Below are 20,720 nucleotides of genomic sequence, written 5' to 3'. Positions count from 1 at the left end.
AAAAGCATTATTGGACAACCACAATTCCTACTTCTGGTAGCACTCCATTAAAACGGGATCGATTCTATCAAGAAAATCACTGCATGGGCTGAGGAACACTTTGAGAAGTCACTGTCTGTAAGCATAGTTCTCAGTGACATTCACAAATGCTGGCTGAAGCTATCACAAGAAGAAAAAAGAGGGGATGCTAAACAGTGGTAAACATGGCCCCGCCCCAACTTTTGAAATGTGCTGTTGACATCAAATTCAAAACGAGCTAATTTTTTTTTCTTGAAATGATCCATTTTCTCAGTGTAAACATTTGCTATGCATTTCATGTTCTGCTGTGAAAAAACCGTGAGCTTACAGGAACTGTATATTGTTGCATTATGGATTTATTTACACTTTATGCAGCATCATAGCTTTAACAAAAAAAAAAAGAAAAAAAAAAGTACTTTTCCTTACATAAATCACTTTCACTCAACGTTCACTCGCTTATCTTGTTTATCTCCTGTAGCTCTATTCCTCTTCAGTCCGGCTCGCCCTACAATTTCAGAAGCACACCACTCGAAGGCCACTAACTCCAACTCTTCATACACCATCATGCATGACTGAGGCCAAAGCACTGTGAGGCCCGACGTTCAATTGACCTTGTAAAATACACATAATCACAAGATTAACAACAGTTGAGGTTCCAATCCTTTCATCCCTTATATGACAGGAAAAGCCATCCACACCCGGAGGCATGAACTGTGTCCGAGAAGAGGGCTGTCATATTCACTTACTTCATTTCAGTTCTTCATATTAGAGACAATGTCATGACCTTAATTATCCTGTCAGATGTGTGATCTACATAACTATATTCCTTCTTTGGTTTAAAGGAACTTATTTTATTTTGTAATAATTTGTTTTTTTCTTGTTAACGTACATTTATTGTAGTTTTGTATCTGTATAATTGGATACTGTAAAATTTTACATGTGTATTATGGATGTAAAAGCCCAACTAGGGACAATGACTGGAAATTAGCAATAGCTATGAGCAGTAAGTCAGTTTCTTGTTTCAGTTAAGTTGTCACTATCAAATTAAAATTTCAGATAAATGCTTTGAGACTCATCCACCATATATACTGCCAGAAAACTAACACAGAAACACAGATACAACTAATATTGAAAAAATTGATTACTGGAGCTAAAAGAAAATACACAGATAAGAATTTTGATCTCTCATTTATCATTTAGTGCCATTTATTAAAGAGGATTTAATGTTCTTTGGAGTTTGTTTTTGCTGTTTGGGGATTTCCTAAAATCTATTCATCATTTTGCTTCAAAAAAAAAACCATTTTTCATTTTAGAAATTCTTATTTTGAATTATCAACAACGAAGATGGATTTTGGTTGCATTTCTAAATTGAATTTACACACAAGGGGTAACGAGAGAACAGGCCACAGGTGGGAACACAGATGACACTAATCTAGAAAAATTAGACAAGGGAAGCAAAACTGAATATGTAACACACAAGGCAGGAGACTATCAAAGTAACACCGTATGTAAGATAACCATGGAGACAAAGACTAAGACACACAGGCTTGACACTGGGACCGTAAATAGACATCATTATCTCCTCCTTTCCAAAAATACAAGTCCAGACAAAACCTCACAGAAGTGATGCCAAGTTATAGAAAAAAAACAACAAAACTAACCTTGAGGCAATGAACACATAATTATAGCTTTTCATGTTAGCTAATAGATGCTGAACATCAACCCACCTATTTCAGTGCTTTGTGTTTTTCAAAGTTTTATAATCTTACTATAATGATTGTAGCGTATCCATGTCTGTTCCCTCATTTCTCCTAGACACTTTAATAAGTCCTTTACTTGTACATGTATGTTGTTGTCTGTATGCAACTTTAGCATTTTTTAGTAAAATGGCACATGTCTGCATATTTGCTACAGCAGGGGTGGACAGTGAGTTTTCCCAAGAGACAACATAAGAAACTGGCACTGTTAGCTGGAGCGCTGAACAATAAGCACTCGTAATAATAATAATAATAATAATAATAATAATAATAATAATAATAATAATAATCAGAAGAAGAAGACGAAGAAGAAGAAGAAGAAGAAGACGACGAAGAAGACGACGAAGAAGATGACGAAGAAGACGACGAAGAAGACGACGACGAAGAACTCCGTTCTGCTCAATGTTGATTTTTATCTGTTCTTGGTCCGGCCCTTCACAACAGTCCTAGTTTCTCATGTTGACCCTGGGGAAAATGAATTGCCCATTCCTGTGCTTTACTGAAACTCCCACATTATTGCTGCTGATTGTTGTAAATATTCAGACTTACATTTAAACTAACTTAAAGGACAAACATTCCTTTGTTATGCATGTTTGGGTAATTCTTTCTACTTTTGTGGTTATATGCTGTTACAGCTTCCTGTCACTTCTTCTGCAGAATAATAATACTATGATATCAATCATGATAACTTAATTAAGGAAGTGCAACACGTGTTTTGTTCAACAGTTACTCATACTTAAGATACAGATAATCAGGTTTACGTCATTCCCGCCTCTGAGCGATGTGTATAAGCAACAGAAGCAAAAAGACCATGTGCTGCACCATGTGACTGAGCAAGCACTGGGAAACACTGTATGTATGAGGTGCTGCTCATGTGCCTCCTCTCCACAGTTGGGCCTGACATTTACTTTATGCATCTTCTTTCCCATGGGAATGATAAACTATGTAGGCTACCGGAAAGACCGATAATGCTCATCCACATTTACTATGCCACATGTTTGTGCTGCTTGAAAAAAATGTTATCTTTTGTTACCTTGGAAATGTTAGCTGAACACACCCTAGCTGTCAAGCACCCTGGAGCGCCCACTTTCTCACCTCTCTTCTGTTAAAACAGATTGGATCAACTCACTGGCATGCCCTCACATATGAATGCCAGCAGACCTGCAGATAAAACATACAGTGTGCAGTGGTGGGACTAGTGTTTACCTTACAGACACGCATATTGATTGAGTATTGATTGTACTGCTGAGGCTGCAGTGTCCACTGGGTCAGTGAGACAGTGAGTGATTGAATGAGTGGGTGGAGGTCAACACAAGCATTTGGCCTTCCCCAAAAAACAAATTTCAGTCATATTTTAGCAAATATTAGTAGGTAAGATTAACTGCCTTTACAAAAACCAAAAGCCAAAGTCTAAGAAATCTGTTTAATAAAGATTAGAATCACCAGATTCCCCATAATACGATATTATTGCAATATTTCGCTCACCATACAATACTACTGCGATTTTTAACATTATGTGATATGCTGAAGATTGCAATGACATATGTTGTGATTTATCACTTTTTTCCAGCTGCAAATTAAATCTCAAAGTCACAATTCTTCAGTAACCGTTTTATCCAATAAGATAACGTTATCTTACTTAATTTATTGTATTTATGCTGCACAATGAGGCTGTCAAGCAGAACAACACTGACACTAAAACCTGCCATAAATGTTGCAATAAGATGGAGTCAGTCTGCTGATTGAATGAGGTCATGTTGGCAGTTACAGACAATGAAATGAAACTGATGAATCATCAAAAAAAATTACTTTTATGCCTCTGTCTACATATGAATTCCCATTTGACAGAAATTTAATTATTACATCATTTTTCAACAACCTTCCTGTTTCATACGAGTACAAGCAGCTGACAGCCAACTGAGTTGAGTTATGCTCACTAGCTCTGGATTTATAAATTAAACAGTAGTTATTTACAAACTTTTGACAATTTCTCTGAGTGAGTCAGTTCAAGTCAGACTGCAACTGTTTGCAGAAAGGTTGCCTCCTGTCTGGCGACCTGTGCAATCACCTTGCAATCAAAAGTGGTGATGAGTGTACACCACCAATGGTTCGGGGCAAACAATATAAACCCTCACTGTCCTATTTTTACTTGTTTGACTAATTCAGAGCATTAGTTTGCTTTGAATTAGGAGGTCGTGTGTCCAGTGTTGGATGGTTTTTCAGTTGATTTGATTTAATGTAATTTTGCTTGGCTAACATTATCTCAGGATAGTGGCACATGAGATGAGCCCATAGTTTTCCTAGATTATTTTAACATATTTAATAAAATATATCGATATTTGGTGTCCCTGGATCGATACAATATTGCCACGCAATATATCATGATAATATATACTGATTTGTCCCCCCACCCCTAAAATTTAACACGATTGACCACTCTCTTTTACACAGAAACCTGTTATGGCTTGCTAACTTGCATACTAGCTGTGAAACTTCCCTGTTGTTCTGCAAGTACATTTCTGTTAAATAAGCCATGGACTTATTCCTTTCTTCCATACTGTTCTTTATTTTTTGACCACATAAAAGACTAACCGAGTCTTTTAAGAGGTAGATAAACTCGATTAAGGTGAGAGCAAGATAAACTCCCCTCAGCTTCTCAATTCTGGTAAAGTCAAGCAACACATAGCATGACAGTACTACACCCAAACAATAAAATGATCACACGAGAAGTTAGTGGTCTTTGTGTTTAGGGGAAGAAAAACATAAAACACTGGGGAAGAGCTGCTGTAAGTGTTACCTTTCTGCAAAAGTGAGGCATGCGAGCCTGCTGCAAAGAGACAGTGACACAATTGGAGTGAGCAATACTCAGTGATCCATTCAAATGTCCGCGTTCACTGGAGCAGACAGTGCACCCACTCAGAGACGGTGCATCAGAATCCTCCTCGTGAAGGCGAACTGCTCATTCTTTCTCTACTGGAAGCCACGAAATAACCCAGGATAACCTCGGAAAGCTCAGCAAGGACTACTCAGAGGAGCAGGAGCAAGAAGGAGAAAAACAAGGTTGTGCAGCTCACCCAGAAGCCCACGCTGACTTTTACTTTCCACCGCCAGTGATCAAATGTTTCAATCAAACCAACAAGAGGGATTAAATATTCATAATGTTGAAAAAGCAAAAAGTGCAACAAACATGAGCCACTTATGTAGAAACCCCCCCCAAACAAACAGCAGTCTTGAGGTTTTTTGGTTTATCAAAGTGATCCATTGACTCTGTTACGCCTTCTGAGTAGACCTGCAATGGATCGCCACTTCTCAGATGGGCTCAGGTTTTCTCAGCTGGCAGTGATATTTCATGACAACAAAGCCTGCTGGTCAGCCAGCTGTTGACAAATCCCTGGTATGACGTATGTCTCGGTTCTGGTTGATTCTATGCCAAGCACACACACACACACACACACTGCTGGCGGGAGTATCAGCTGAATGTGTTAAGCAGGACTGTTGAACTGATCCTGCAGAATTATGCATCCCATTTAAATATGTTGATTTTTATAGCCACAGAAACCTTGTGACGCAATGATGATGAATAACAATGACCACAGAATCTCCACAAAAATCTGTATTTTAATGGAAACTTTGATCATAAAAATAGTCGATGGCTTCTAAAAACAAAAGCCAGTCCTAATCTGCTCTTTTATGTCTTGAGATTAAAAATTCACTATGGTAGATTAGTTAAAATAAATAAATAAGGGCGACTCCCACAATTTCACTGTATAATCTACATGAAGCAGACAGCAGATAGCTCTTGCAGTATTGAAACAATCAATTTATCAACTAGCTGATCAGCAAAAAATAATAACAATAATCTGGTGTATTTAAGCAAGACAGCAAGAGATGTTTTTTTAATTCTCTTTTTCCAACTTCTAAAAATTCAGGATTTAGGAAGTAATGATTTTCAAAATAACCAGTATTGCCAAATCACACTGAGCTCTTGGAAATGATTCGGATCATTTCCTGCTATAGTTTAATGTTTTTACTGCATAAAGCAAGAGGAAACATTAACAAAAGATCAGGTCAACTGATAAGCCAAAGTGCTCTTTCAGGCCTTTGTCTCTATGCTGCTCAAGCAGTCTTAAGAAAAGAGTGCTACAGCAAGAAAACCTCGCTGACTTGAGATGACATTCGCTTGCACAACTAAACTGGCTTCCTAGCAGGACTGCTAAACTGGAAATATTAGATTTCCATCCTAGTGCTCTTACTAAATGTATTCGATCAAATAAGGAAAGAGAAACGTCTTTATAGAGGAACAGTGTGAAGATAAGACTGAACTGGGGCGTGGGGCTGTCACGCACTGTGAAGGTTTAGGATTTTTAGGACAGGACACAACCTCACTGACTTTTTGTGGGACTGCATGAGTAGGAGGGACTGTGACTCTGCACTCTCAGGAAGCAGATAATAACGAGACATTCCCAGATTACTTGAGCTGTGTACATCAAATGTAAATGGAACACGGTGATGAAGTGATTATTTTTAAGCATGTAAATCTCAATGACTCATTTGTTTCCCCTCCAGTGTGTAGGCTTTAGAAACAGGTCGAATAATTCACCATGTATTTTATCATGTTCTGCCATTTTAATTCAGCTGTGTTCCTTGCTGACCAAACGCCAAGTCAGAACTTGGCTTTTTATGACTCCAGCAGCTGCACTAAACGCTGTTTATAAAGCAGTACGTCCATTAAGAATACATCGCAGTTTGTATTGCACTTTACTGCAGCCTCGGAAGGAAGATTCGTGAGAGCCAAATGTATGCCTAAACAGAAGATGTGATATCAATAATACAGCAGATGATCTCAGGTCCAGTTGCAATTTTGGTCTCAAGTTATCATGTAAGAGGATCACGGGAGTGTAACATAAGCTACATTCGAGGTAATTCCCCAGCTTTAAACAGATTAACTGAGAAAAACTATTGAAATGAGATTTTTCACAGTGGGAATGAGTGAACCGAGTACAGAGATGAACCTGGAGACAGTTAGTCAGATCTTATCTATGAGTGCACTGCTTATCTCATACAATATCAAAGGCCTGTGACCTTGTGTTATGCAGCTTAACTGGCCTCGTTATAACCTGCTTCATGGTATCTTTCCTTTTTTTTTTTTTTTTTTTTTTTTTTTTTTTAAACACACCATTTGAAAAATAAAGCATTCTTATCTGGTTACAGGGGACAGATCACAACGACCTTCAGCTTGGTGGAGGTATTTTTTATGTCTTGGAATTATAGGAAACCTTGATGTTTATAATATTTGGCATAGTGCATTATGGAGCCATCAGCTGTACTTGAGCCCGTTTATCATCTGAAACACACGTGAAGTAGGTCATAATAATAAGAATAAAGAGAGGGGCTGGTGTTTTCTGTTTACGCCACTGTGAGTGCTCTCAGTGGTCCAGGAAGATCACTTCCAAAGGATGCTGCGTGGAAGAAAAGATGGACGCATACAGGTTATACTCACTCTGCGTAGCCGGTGGACCACGGCAGCCGCTTGGTCTCCTTCAGGATGAGGATCGGTCTTGCGATGTGATCCGCCGAACACTCGATCTCGTCTGGCGACAGTCCCAGGAAGTCCGGTCGGGTGTACGGGAATTTCAGCGGCAGATCGGAGACGCTGGGATGGTCTCCGTTGGAGCCACCGGCCATCATACCTCCCATGAAATTGGCTACCGCCGACTTCACCCGCGTGAGCATGGTCCTGCTGCGGCGTGGGTCCAGGCAATGCGATTGCGTGAATGCCACCCCACCCCACACGCAACCCCCCTCTTCCCGTCTCCCTGGCAGATCCCGACGCAGATTCGCGGCGTGGAAGAAAGCAAACACTCAGGATCCGCGGAAAGTCATTCGGCACAGCGATCCCTCTGCGAACACGGAAATAAAAGCTGAACAGACTCTCTCTCTCTCTCACACACACACAGAGTCAGACTGAGCTGCACAGCAGTCATGTGACAAACCGGTTGCTGCTGGTGGATTTGGTCGCTGGTAGCCTATCTCAGTGAGCCGCTTACTGTTGACAGTGCTGGAGGTCAAAGGTGCGTAATCCCGATGTGACGATTACCTCCCGAACAAGGTGCAACACAAGGCTTTGTAGCCCGAGAAAAAGGCGGTGACCCAAATACATATATATACACATATACATATATACACACACACATACACATATAAATGAAGCCACACTGACTGAACAACACACAGTACAATAAACCAGCCATGAGGGTTTCAGTGACTCTTTTATGGACATCTGCAGTCGTCTAGTCTTTGTTTTTTCTTGACAAGGTGTGGTTTGCGTCCCACAGACGCCACAGCTGTGTTAAAAAAAAAACAAAAAAAACAGCTGATTTGTTTCCATCTTTCTACAGTTTTCTTTATCAAAAGATTGGAATTACAGTCATTGGGGGAAATGTGGTTATTAAAGGTCAACGCCCACAACAGATCAAAGTTGTAGGCTATAACTTAGGCACAGAAATCAAGGCTCCATGTGTAATATTCTTTTATCAAAAAGGCAGTTTTGCACTTTGAAGCTAATGTCCACAAGAAAGGGCTCTAGTAAACACAGATATGCAGTAAAAACCAGAGCTGTTGTTTCAAATATGGCACTTACTGGGAGCCTTTCAGTGTCTAGTGGCATATTGCGTTACCACCTTCTGATTGCATTTTTTCTTTCTCTTCCAAGAGTCGTTCAAATCTTACTGGTTGGGCGTTAAGCCAACCCAGCAGGATGTCTGTCTAGAATTTATGGACTTACTCTGTCAACAAAGCTCCATTTTGGAGAAGTGAACCCTACTAAATGATATGTCATAAGAAAACCGCAGTCTGCAGAACGACCAAACCACAGAATCGTACTCAGCTGTTTCTTCAGCGTTGAAAGGTGAGGGCGATGCAACAAAATGACTTCAAATGATCTGCTCATGATCCATATTCAATCCCAAAAGTTCACCGAGGAAACAAAAAGCCGTGTGGACGCAGTCAGTTCTTTCAGCTTCCGTTTACTGAGCACAGACATGCCTTGAAATGTGAGCATTTCATGTCAGAGTCCCAAAATCCCAAGCCAAACTGACGTATTATTTCTAGTCTTTACCTTCACTTTAAATGCAAATGGCAAATCTGCTCTTAATCACTTCATCACCTATTATCTAAGTCATGCTCTTTATAATAAAATTCCACTTATTTGACAAACACTAATGTGGTTTGGGTTTCTTGTCAAGAGTCACATGCAAAAGTTTGCTTCAACCTACCAGCATCCAAACTCAAACAACCGTGTCATCCAGTGCCGTAGGACAGAACTGATTAAACTTACAGTTAACCTGCATATTTTTTTTCTTTTTTAAACAGAATGGCCCTCTTTCAGCACAAAACTAAAACTAGGTGTGGACGCAGGGCCGCTTTCTAAAACCGGTTCCAGTTCCCCAATCTCTTCACTGGTTTCACTGTGACAACTGTATAGTTGCTTTCTGTTTTATTTTGAAAACCACTATGAAAGATATTTTTTTAACACTGTACTTGTAATGTACAGTTTCTGTGTGGAGTTTGCATGTTTTTCTGGTCGGTGTGACTTTCTCTCATAGTATAAAGACATGTGGTTTAGTAGGGGTTGGGTTAACTGGTAGTTCTGCAAATACAGCAGGATCGGTATTGCCGAAACCAACACTGATATTTTTAACCCATAAAGGCAGCTTATGTAGGACAGAGCAATGTGTCATGATTTATGCAATTTATGAGCTTTATGAGATGAATGATCATCAGTTTGCAAATTCTCAATACATTCAGATTGTTGTGGTTTTTACTTTCCACAATAATTGGTTACCTTACCTTTCAGCTTTATTTTGAAACTGCTTCTTTTTTGTTGTTGTTTGGAGACCTGGAATGTGCCTGTCTCTAAAGCACTTTGGGTCAAAAATGTGCTACAGACTAGAAATGAAATAGACACAAAAAGCTTCAGACATTTTTTTTTATAGTGAATGTTTAAAAAAAAAAAAAAAAGGGGGGGGGGGGGGGGGGGGAGAACTTCAGTGAGCTACAAACTGAACTTTGATGACAGAAACAAAGTATTGATCCATATGTGCCAGTATCAATCCAATGCCAATACCAGCACTGGTATCAATATTACTGATATTTGAGTCTTCTCACCTATTATTTGGCCACAGGTGTAAATGTGAGTTTGCATGTTTGGCTGTCTGTGTCAGCCCTGACATGTGACCTGTCTGCCTCTTACCCTATGTCAGCTGGGATAATCTTAAGGCACCCCATGACCCTAAATAGGAAAAGCAGAAGAAAATGGATGGATAATGGGTTTGTGCAAAATTGCTTTATAAGCAATAAACACTGAATATGGAGTGCATGATTTGATTTGATTTTTAAATTTTTTGATGGGAGTGATTTTTTTTCTTGAGAATCCTGTAAAATACAGCATGAACTCTGATGATTAAAAGAAAAGCTTATGGTTTATATTGAGGAACACTCAGACACATTATCTCTTAAATCTTGCGGGCCAATTAAAATTGTGAGCACGCTTATTATACAGAATGTCTCCAGTGAAAATGAGTAAAGTCTGATGAAAGTGAAGTTGGGAAATTGGCAGACTATAGTAAATCAATAATTCATGAGCTTGGCAGCAAAGAGTTCTACTGACCTAATTACACAGGAAAAGCAAACAGTCTGTGAGCAGGATGCAGAAGATGATATACTCTACATGCGACTGGATTTTCAATCAAGGATAGCTGGTAAAAAATTAACCAGAACAGTGAGTGTAGCTCGTCTTTTCTGTGCTAATTATACCCCATAAACTGACAACATGCACAAAGATGAGCTCATTTCCCAGGAGACCTCACATACATTCTTTTGAAGTGATAAACAATTCAAATCTTCCAAATGACAATTATTTAATGGAAACCATGTGTTCAGCATGCGTGCTTTTTAGCAACAGCTGAGGCAGACATTCATTCATTTGATCTGTTGGTGTACAAGATGAAAAGTGAAGCATCACCAAAGTCACTAAGACTTCATCTGTGAAACATCTAGAGAACCCATGGGGTCAAATTTGGCCACTGTTAATTGCTGCTGCTCAAAATGTACAAAGGAAAAAAAAAGAAAAAAAAAAAGGTCAAATTTATCTTCTAAATCCCAAAGTGCCACTTCTGACCCCTGCATAGAGACATCTAGTGGATGCATATTGAACTGACATGAGCCAGAGTGGTAGTTCGAAGATGGCTGACCACATGCTGTTTTGTTGAGCTGGAAACTTTCCCCCCAAAACATCGTCTTCATAGCAAATCAAATGTTGGTAAAATTGTGTTTTATTTTTTAATCTACTTTGTAATAAGTTGCAGAATGCCTAGAAAAATGTTTTATGTTCTTTTTGTAAAAATTAGCCACTCTGAGCTAGTTAAAAAAAACAATGGGTCAAAAATGACCCTCCGGGTGTATGGGTTAAAAATTGTCGGGTCAAAAATGACCCTTTGGTTCTTTGAGTGACATTGTAGATGGAGAATGGTTACAGTCCTGTATTTGACAAAAGCCTCGAAATAAATTAATTTGTATAATACATTTTACTAAGTTACCCAAGTAGTACAGGGTCAGAGACTAATAAAGTAAATATATCTTTTCAGAGAGTATGGCTGCTCCCTTTTCAGGGCAGGGAAAGCACCAGAGAAAGTTCACTGCACAACAAGTATTGGATCTACTCGAAGCTGATGATAGTGACTTTGGCCCTGAGCTGGACAGCGACAGCGATTCTGATGAATTGTATCAACCGCATGAAAGCGATGGTGGTGAATCCTCTGCCGAAGACAGTGACTCATCCAATCACTTGTCCAGTGATGAAGATGTGCCATTTGCTGAGACTGCTAGCGTACAGATGGAGCCAAATCGTGCCGCAAAAAAACGTATAAATGGCGAAAGAAAGGCTTTGAGTTGCCTGATGTGAACTTTCTTGGTGAACACTGGTTTACTTTCGGCGCTTTGTTTCCTTTGATATGTTGGAAAATATTGTTGAGCACACCAATCAATACAGTATTCAAAAGCATGGGAAATGTGTTGACACTTCAGTAAAAGAGATAGGACAAGTTCTTGGACTGTATCTCAGGATGGGATTAGTTCAAATGTCTGGAGTACGTCAGTACTGGGAAAACGAAGTTCGTTATGGGCCTGTGGCAGACATAATGAGTCACAACCGATTCAGCCAGCTACTCTCTGTCATTCACTTTGTAGACAATGAAATGGCCAGTGAAGAAGTAAAAAAGGATCGACTGTGGAAACTAAGACCGTTTTTGGATTCTTTTCGGAGACAATGTTTGACTATTGCGCCTCGCCAAAAACAGTCCATCGATGAGATGATGGTGCTGTACAAAGGAAAATTTGGTGGCATAAGGCAGTAGATCAAAGGGAAGCCACATCCGTGGGGATTCAAAGTGTGGGGGCGCTGCTGTGTCACTGGCTTCCTGCATGATTTTGATATATATCAAGGAAAAGGAGGTGCCAATGAGCAAAAAGGGAAGAGTCAGTTGGGAGTTGGTGGAGACATTGTGGTGAAGCTATGCGACTCGCTTGCAGAGAAAGTATGTTTCCTGATTTTTGCTGACAATTTCTTCACTTCAATGCCTCTCATTGAGAAATTATTGGCAAAGGGAATCTACTACACAGGAACTATTCGAAAAAAAACACATGTCAAAGTGCACCCTGATGACAGACAAAGACCTGTCCAAGAAAGGCCGTGGATCATATGATCATCGAATCGAGTCCAATACCAATACTGTGTGTTTGAAATGGCAAGACACAAAAGCAGTCACTTTGATGTCAACAGATGCTGGACCAGAGCCTTCGGGAAAAGCCCGCCGCTGGGACAAGTCCAAAAAAAAGAGTACATCAACATTGATCAGCCAAACATCATCAAGGAGTACAACGCTTTCATGGGAGGAGTTGACATGCTGGATGCACATCTTGCACGCTGTAAGTTTCCCATCAGGACCTGTCGCTGGTATATGATACTTTTCTGCCATTTTTTGTCTGTTGTGGTGATCAACGCATGGCTTCTTTACCAGCGTGACTGTGAGGCCCAGGGAATCCCAACATCGAAAGTACTCAAACTTCGCAAGTTTCAGGGTTTGGTTGCTGAAGGCTTGGTTCAAGTTGGAACAGCAAGAAGTCGGGGTAGGCCAACAAGTTCTGGCTTCTCCTCCCCGCCACCACAAAAATTTGTTCGAGTTTACAAGAGTGCAGATGTTCGTTTCGACCAAATCGCCCATTGGTCTGTCAAGAAGGAACATTGCCATCACTGAACTGTGTGCAAGGACCTCAAAACTGATATGCAGTGACTGTGAAAACTGTGCCTCGTGTTCTTTTGTTTCAAACTGAATCCAGTTCTGACATGCAACAAATTTAAAAAAACAACAAAAAAAACAACAACCTTGTTAAATGTAGCTGTGTGGTTGATTTATTTACCCAACTTTAAAATAGTTTACATTGACAGTGTTTGTTATTGTGATTTTTTAAAATGATATGCCTAAAGCCCAATGGGTCAAATTTGACCCAAATCCTAAATCAGGGAATAAAGGGTTAATATTGAAAAAGTGGATATTTTGGTGTTCAGTGAACTTATATAAGTCATTTAATGCATAGTTCATAATTTTCCAAAGAAGGCAATGGTTCTTGGGTTCTCCAGGGTTAACTTGATGCACTGTGGTATCAAAACAGGGCCCCACCTTGCTTGCCTTTCATGAAATAAACTAATTATGTGTTTCACTAACACATTTATAGTCAAATTCTGAAGTCTTCTTACTGTTTCATCTTCACAGAATGTGCCATTGTGGTTCATGAAGGAGTGTACAGCCTTTCTCTATCATTTTCTAGGAAGATGGGAAATAGTTGCAGTGATTTATTACAGTATGTAAGGAAAAACAGTTTTGTACACTTCTTAGAAGCTTGAAAGTCAATATTTGGTATGATTGTCCTTTATACTTCAGTTTTGGCTCTCTTCGGTTTCTGTTCTCTATCACGATTAACCCACACTGCTTCAGTTATGTTGACATCTGAGCTCTGGGGAGGCCAATCCATCACTGATAATTTTCCTTGTGTGCTTTTCTATTTATGTCTATATCAGCAGTGTGTTTGAAATTGTTGTTGTGCTAAAAAATAAAGCTGTGGCTAATCAGGTGTTTTCCAGATGGTACTGGTAAAATAAAATCTGATGGGTTTTTTCTGCATTCACAATTCCATCAATGTCTTGTTTTTTTTTTTTTTTTTTTTTAACTGAAGGTGTGGAGTAATTTAAAATATAAATAAATAAATTAAACCTTATCTGGACTCCGATGTAAGTCTTAACTTTATGTTGTGGTTTTTGAGCCATGTTGAAGTATGTTTAATGTTGTTATCTGGCAGATTAAGACCTCCAACGCCACGGGTTGAAATGCAGCATCAAATCATGACAGAGCCTCTACCGTGTTTTACACATGGCTGTAGATACTGTTGTGTTTGAATGATATGTTAAATATGTATGATGTGTAAACGATTATGTTCGGATTCATCACGCCATAAAATCCGTTTCCATTGATTTTCAGTCATGTTAATGTGTAATCTGTCATACCTTGCCCCCCCCCCCCTTCCTTAAGAATGGCCTCTTGACAGTCAGCTTTCCACTGCGACCATTTCTGATCAGGCTTCAGTGAACAATAGATGAATCAACTAAAGGATCAGATGAATCTCTCAGGTTTTTTTGCTGGATTTTCTCTGTCTTAAGTACGACTTTTCAGATGTTTGCCTGCAACAGAGATTTTACGCCTGTCATGATTTCTTTTGTCCTCCACTTGTCCAGTTTCTTCAAATTTTTAACCACACACTGCACGTCATGTCAAGACATGTCAAGTTTACAGTAAATTGCTCTTTGGGAATCACCTCGTTGACTATTTTATGCCTGTCAAACTGTTATCTTTGGCATTTTCATATATTCAACTAAAGAAATCAGAACAAACTCAGTTTTGTGACGGGCTGCTACAAAGTGCCTAAAGATACAAATTGAAAATTGTTTCTTTGCCAAGTTGGGTGTAGACATGTACCTTGTTTATGCATGTCTTGAACTATTGCTCAAGACCACCTTAAACAAAAGAAAAGTCTGGCTTGGAAGAAAAATATGACAAAATGAAGGCTGGTTCAAGACACTCATTTTCCAGTTAAATGGGTTGATTTGTCTGCAGAGAGACAGGCAAATTGACTGGTGAGGCCTTATCTTGTAACATCAGTAGCTGACCTTACTAATAATCTTGTGGCCTTATGGGAGCAAAAATTCCTACTGCCAAAAGTAATAATGGAAAGCACATCCAGAAGAGGGAAGGCTGCATAGTCCACAGATTTGTAATGCAATGTGTATCATATTGGTGCAAACCTCAGCTGATCCCCCAGAATAAAGCGTCATCAGAAAAAGTTATTTTTGAATCCTGAAACCACCTTGAGTCCCAGAAGAGATGCAAGCAATAACATCAACTGTGTATCTCTCCCCTTGCTACATTGCATAGTTTGAAAACTACAGTTTTCAAATAATCTGCTAAGCTTTTCCCTTCTTTGCTCTGTCTTCAGCTCCTTGTTATTCTTCTCAGGATTATGACGGTGACGGCAGGGTCAGGATGGCTTGAAGAATGTGTTTGCATTTCTGTAATCAGTCTGCTACTTGAACTGATGACTGACTCACAGATGGATAGAGATGGCACACATGCATACTTGCAGCATGGGGTAATGTGGAGACAGGGAACTCACATATAAGCATGGATCACGGCAAAGACTTGTTATTCTACAAACCTAAAGTCAGCAATGAGTAAAAATGTCATTTTTGAAGTCAGAATAAAATAATTATTTTCAAATCCTGACTGTAATATCTGAGCTCAGAATCTTACAGTTAGGGCTGGATAAGGTGACCTTGAAGCATCACTTTTATGCTGCATAGGCTGCTGTAGGACTGTCTGTGATACACTAAGCATTTTTGCTATACACCTCTTTTCACTCCAGGTGTTTCTATAACACCGCTGTATGCAGTTTTTTTTCTTCCCGTGTTTTGTCTCCATCTCCCTCTGCTCTCCTTTTGTTTCCCCTCACCCCCAACTGGTCGCAGCAGATGGCTGCCCCTCCCCGAGCCTGGTTTTACTGGAGGTTTCTTCCTGTTGAAAGGGAGTGTTTTTTTTTTCCCCCCACTACTGATTTTGCAGTTTAGGCTACATCATATTAAGAAAATATGCAAACATATCAGTTCCTGTTGAAAGGGAGACATTTTCCATTACTTATTGTGATTATTCATCTCTGATATCATTTGTTCTGTACCTTGCAGCATATTGGGACAACTGTTGTTGTGATTTGGAGCAATATAAATAAGACAATGGAAAAATGATAAACTACTACTAGTGGTGATTAGTGTTATTACTGCCCATCTGTTTCCTTTCCATTTTATTGCAAACATACAAACCCAATTCTAAGAATGCTGAGATGGCAGCAACATATCTCAAAAGCACTGGGATAAGAACAACAAAAAACTAGACAAGTGGTACTAACAAGAAACAGCTGGTGGAACACTTTGTAACCAATTAAACAAAGTTAACTGGCAACAGGACCATAACATGACTGTGTATAAAAAGCATCTCAGAGAGGCAGCGTTTCTCAGAATTCGAGATGGGCAGAGGTTCAGTCTGCAATTTGCAAACAATTTCAGAATCATGGTCCTCAATGTGAAATTGCAAAGACTTTGAATATCTGGTCGTCAACGTCACCCAGCATCAGCGTTCTGTGGAAATCTGTGTGCGAGGGACAAGGCCAAAGTCATTATTGGATCCTATGAGCTAAGAGCCCTCAGAGAACACTGCATTAAAGACAGACGTGATTCTGACATGAAATCATGGCATGGGCTCAAGAAGTTAAAGCTCTGTCATGTAAAGAAGAAGCCAATATGTGAGTGACTTGCATCTCTGATGGTACATTAATGAAATGGAATTGAGAGCTTGCACAGCTGGAAAGGTAGCATTAATACTTTAGAGCACAGGTGTCGAACACGAGGCCTCGAGGGCCGGTGTCCTGCAGGTTTTAGATCCAACACATCTGATTCAAATGGCTAAATTACCTCCTCAACATGTCTTGAAGTTCTCCAGAGGCCTGGTAATGAACTAATCATTTGATTCAGGTGTCTTGATCCAGGGTGATATCTGAAACCTGCAGGACACCGGCCCTTGAGGCCTGGATTCGACACCCCTGCTTTAGAGGTTTAAGAGCAACATGTGCGCCCATCCATGGAATATTGTGGGAATGACTTTGCATATCTAAGCAAGAAACTGTTTAACTCTGTCCAATTCAAAAATTAAATATTGAAAAGGCCCAGGAGCAGCTAGAATCCTAAGACAAAGAGGTATAGTGAAAATGGCCCTGTCCCAACTTTGAGATGTATTACTGCCATCAAATTCTAAGTTAATATTTTTCTCAGTTTAATCTGAGATATAACAACATTAAACATACTTCAACATTGCTCAAAAACACCTCATACAGTATGAAGGCAAGTGGTGACATCTCCCCTAGCCAGCCTTACTTTATCCACACCCTGTAGATAGTTGGCAATTAAATCCTGGCAACACCCAGAGACTTTCACAAGTACAGGTTGAAGAAGACTTAAACAGTTCCTGTCAAAAGGGTCACTCCAAAAGCCCCAAATAGAACTCCTGGACTCACCCAAACTTGAAAACCACTGGGGAAAGCAAGCCATCAGGTGTCCTTTCCAACAGGGAAAATGTACTCATTTGTTAAAAATCTTCTAATGAAACAATAAGCAACCCTGCAAAGACTACTCAGTTGCTGAAGTGCATCATGCAGGTATCAGACCACTACACAACACAAACTCCATTTTAAGTGCAAGATGCCAAATATACAGGGATTCTCCAACATGAGAATCCCACAAGTTGCAATAATGAAAATTGTAACATGTGATCAACCCAAATGAGTACAAGAACCACAAACCGAAAGGATTAAACAAAATTACTACCACACAACCAAAAATAACCACTAATCTCAACCAGAAGCGATCTTTTGTGCCCACAAAACAAAGTCACATACCAAATGACCCCACACCACAACAAGTTGCTATTCACAAGTGAGAACTATACCCACATAATTATCACAAGGTTGGCTCAGCAGCACAGTTAATGCCGTCACGTGGCCAGCAACATTCACAAGTCATCCACCACAAGTCGGCCGACCTCGCCACAACACTGAAGGTTGCTGCACAAAACACTCACCTTCTCATTAGTCATCCATAAACACTGCTGCAGATGTACACGTACACACGCGTCTCCACACAAAGCTGAAACTAGACACCACATGCCAACTTAGCTAAAGGCTTACCTGACACAAGCACAGGGCCGTAACTAGTAAGATCTCAGTCTTCAGTTCAACTTCAGTGTAACTGGTTTAACAGACCGAAACAGCTTCTTCCCCAAGCACTGCTGACCTCAGTCCCACAGTAACTATGGAGAACCACCATGTGCAATATTCTTCTGGCCAATTCCACATCCTACCCATCGGGACATGGCTCCTCATGTACGTCTTATAATATGTAGATTACACGTGTTTAGTTTAAGTGTGCAATATTCTTACATCCCAGTGTTACTAGATGGGTAGGCATGGTACAAATATACAAACATTTCAATTTAATACATGTCAGTAAGTTGTATTTAAATATTGTATGTCATTTATAATATTTCAGTATATTTATGTTATTTTAGATTGCTTTAGTTTTGCTGTGCTTGCATAATGGCAAAGCATCTTGCATCTTGATCTTTGAGCAACTTTCAGCGTAACACAAAGAAAACTTTGCATACCTGGTTTTCAATAGCATGATAGCCCTAAGGCACATTTCAATGCTAAACTCAAACAGACACATCACAGATGTCATTCACTGCCAAACTCCAAAGTATAACCACCACCTGAGGCAAACTCCAAACACAAACTAAAACAAAGCAAAATAACAAACAAGTCCTTCAGTGGGAGGGCAGCACAGACACCCAGCGGAAACACTAAAGAGAGTCTGCTCAGTCGCAGCGAACACCTTAAGTAAACCATCGCTCACCCCACCAAGAGAACCGCTGATATTTAATCTCTTCCAAAGACTATTCATTGTGTTATGACCCTGCTCAAAAACTACAAAATAAAGGAGAGTTTCTTGGAACATAAATGTTATTTTAAATCCTGTAATAACCCCAACTAAAAACAGCCCACACAGCATGAAGGCAAAAAGAAAAACCCACAAATGTGCCTCAGGCATGCCTTTATCCACACTATGACAGGTGTAGACAATTGGCAATTAAGCCATGGCAACCGCTAGAGACTCTTGAACTGTCAACAGATAAAAAATTAAAATGGGCTCTTAACAGAAAGTGTACAAACAATAATCCAAAAACATGAACCAAGTACTATAGTAGGTCTGCAGATAGGGAACAAAAACTGTAACAAAAACAAGCAGGAAGACAGGACTATTTATACACAGAGTGCTGGTGAGGGAATGACTGATTAACAAGTCGTTACGTCCCATAATTAGTTACACGCGGTGGCTTGGTGGTTAGCACTGTTGCCTCACAGCAAGAAGTTTCTGACTTCAATTCCACCATCAGGCTGGGGTCTTTCTGTTTGGAGTTTGCATGGTTTGCGTGGGATCTCTCTGGGTACTCCAGCTTTCTCCCACAGTCCAAAGACATGCACTTAGTGGGGATAGGGTAATAGCTCCACAGGAGTGAATGTCAGCATGAACGGTTGTCTCTGTCTATGTGTTAAATGGAGGTAACCAAAAGGCAGATACTAAATGCAAACATAAGAGACACATTAATACAAAGAGGAAAACAATGAAACACAGAAGAAACAAAATATATGATTAATCTAAACAGATAATTATATAAACAGGTATCCACAACTCAGGAAAAGCTAGGAAGGAACCAGAGATGATATAGTGTATTAAGAAAATAGTTCAAAATACTAAGATAACAAAGAAATTATGAACCAAAACAGAAACATACTTGGAAAATCAAATCAAAGATTCACTTACTTCTTGAGGAAACAGACTCAGAATAAGAAATCAAAACAGGAGTCTAAAACTCAGACTTTGGAGACATGGAATAAAAGCTTCCAGGCTGTGTTTTAATGTTGCACTTTAGCTTTGTTCTATATTGGATGAAATCTTGATTTCAAAATTTGTGTGTTACTAGTTTTTATGTTAACAACCGACATCCCAAGCCCTTTAATATTTTTCTTTTCTTTTTTTTTTACATACCTTTGCGAAGTCTCTACAGAAATGTAAAATGCACCCCGATACTACCAGCTAATTTATTCTGTGTGTACCCCGTTGTTTTATTCTCTGACCAGTAGATGTCATCAGCTTACTGAAAATGTTCGAGGGAGTTCCTTTGACGTTTATTTTATGAAAACCACATATCACGTGGCGTGTCTGGCTGGATGTTGTTGTGCTTTCCTTACTAAAATACCGGAAAGTATACTGTTTTTTTTTATGTGATACAAGGAGGGGACTAATATCACACCAGCCTCAGACTATAAGAGATGAATGTGTGTTATTTATAGCTGTTATTGAGCCCAGATTCTTTTCCCATCTCTGCAGTCACAAAGATAAGCTCGGGGTGGTCAGATTCCCCACAGGGTGAGCCTGGACTGAGCGGGCTGGGTCTGTGTGTGTTACTGCTTTTTTTCACTCTTTGCTAAACAACATCTCCCCCATGCAGAGTTAACTGGAGAGACTGTCAAAAGAAAAAGAAGAAGAAAAAGTCTGGGTTGCTGTTGTTTTTGGAGAGGTGTTAGGAACATATTCAGTGACAGTGCCATATCAGTGTTTAGTAATTAAGAATGACATCACATTAAAAAAAACAAAAACCAACTCTCTTGCTTTAGTGT

General features: G+C 39.6%; 1 protein-coding gene and 1 long non-coding RNA gene across 3 annotated transcripts in view; one reads left to right on the top strand and one right to left on the bottom strand.

Annotated features, from left to right (window-relative positions):
* Positions 1-19,050, bottom strand: part of ppm1h (protein phosphatase, Mg2+/Mn2+ dependent, 1H) — a 49,223-nt gene extending 30,173 nt beyond the window's left edge. The window contains exons 1-2 of one of the 2 annotated variants that reach the window (XM_005451058.4): positions 18,895-19,050; positions 7,276-7,675 (exon numbers count right to left, since the gene is read on the bottom strand). In XM_005451058.4, coding sequence (XP_005451115.1) covers positions 7,276-7,508 — 233 coding nt within the window. In that variant the 5' untranslated portion in view covers positions 7,509-7,675; positions 18,895-19,050. Of the gene's footprint in view, positions 1-7,275; positions 7,676-7,768; positions 8,356-18,894 lie in introns of those variants that run through there. The other variant, XM_005451057.4, reaches the window with a different exon arrangement.
* LOC112847247 (uncharacterized) lies at positions 7,674-16,179 on the top strand. Its single transcript, XR_003220683.1, has 2 exons — positions 7,674-7,846; positions 11,420-16,179. It is a non-coding gene; the product is annotated as an uncharacterized LOC112847247 (long non-coding RNA).
* Positions 19,051-20,720: the final 1,670 nt, after the last annotated feature.

Source organism: Oreochromis niloticus, linkage group LG7 (assembly GCF_001858045.2).
Source record: "Oreochromis niloticus isolate F11D_XX linkage group LG7, O_niloticus_UMD_NMBU, whole genome shotgun sequence".
Lineage (NCBI taxonomy): Eukaryota > Metazoa > Chordata > Actinopteri > Cichliformes > Cichlidae > Oreochromis > Oreochromis niloticus.
This window is presented reverse-complemented; position numbering and strand designations above follow the sequence as displayed.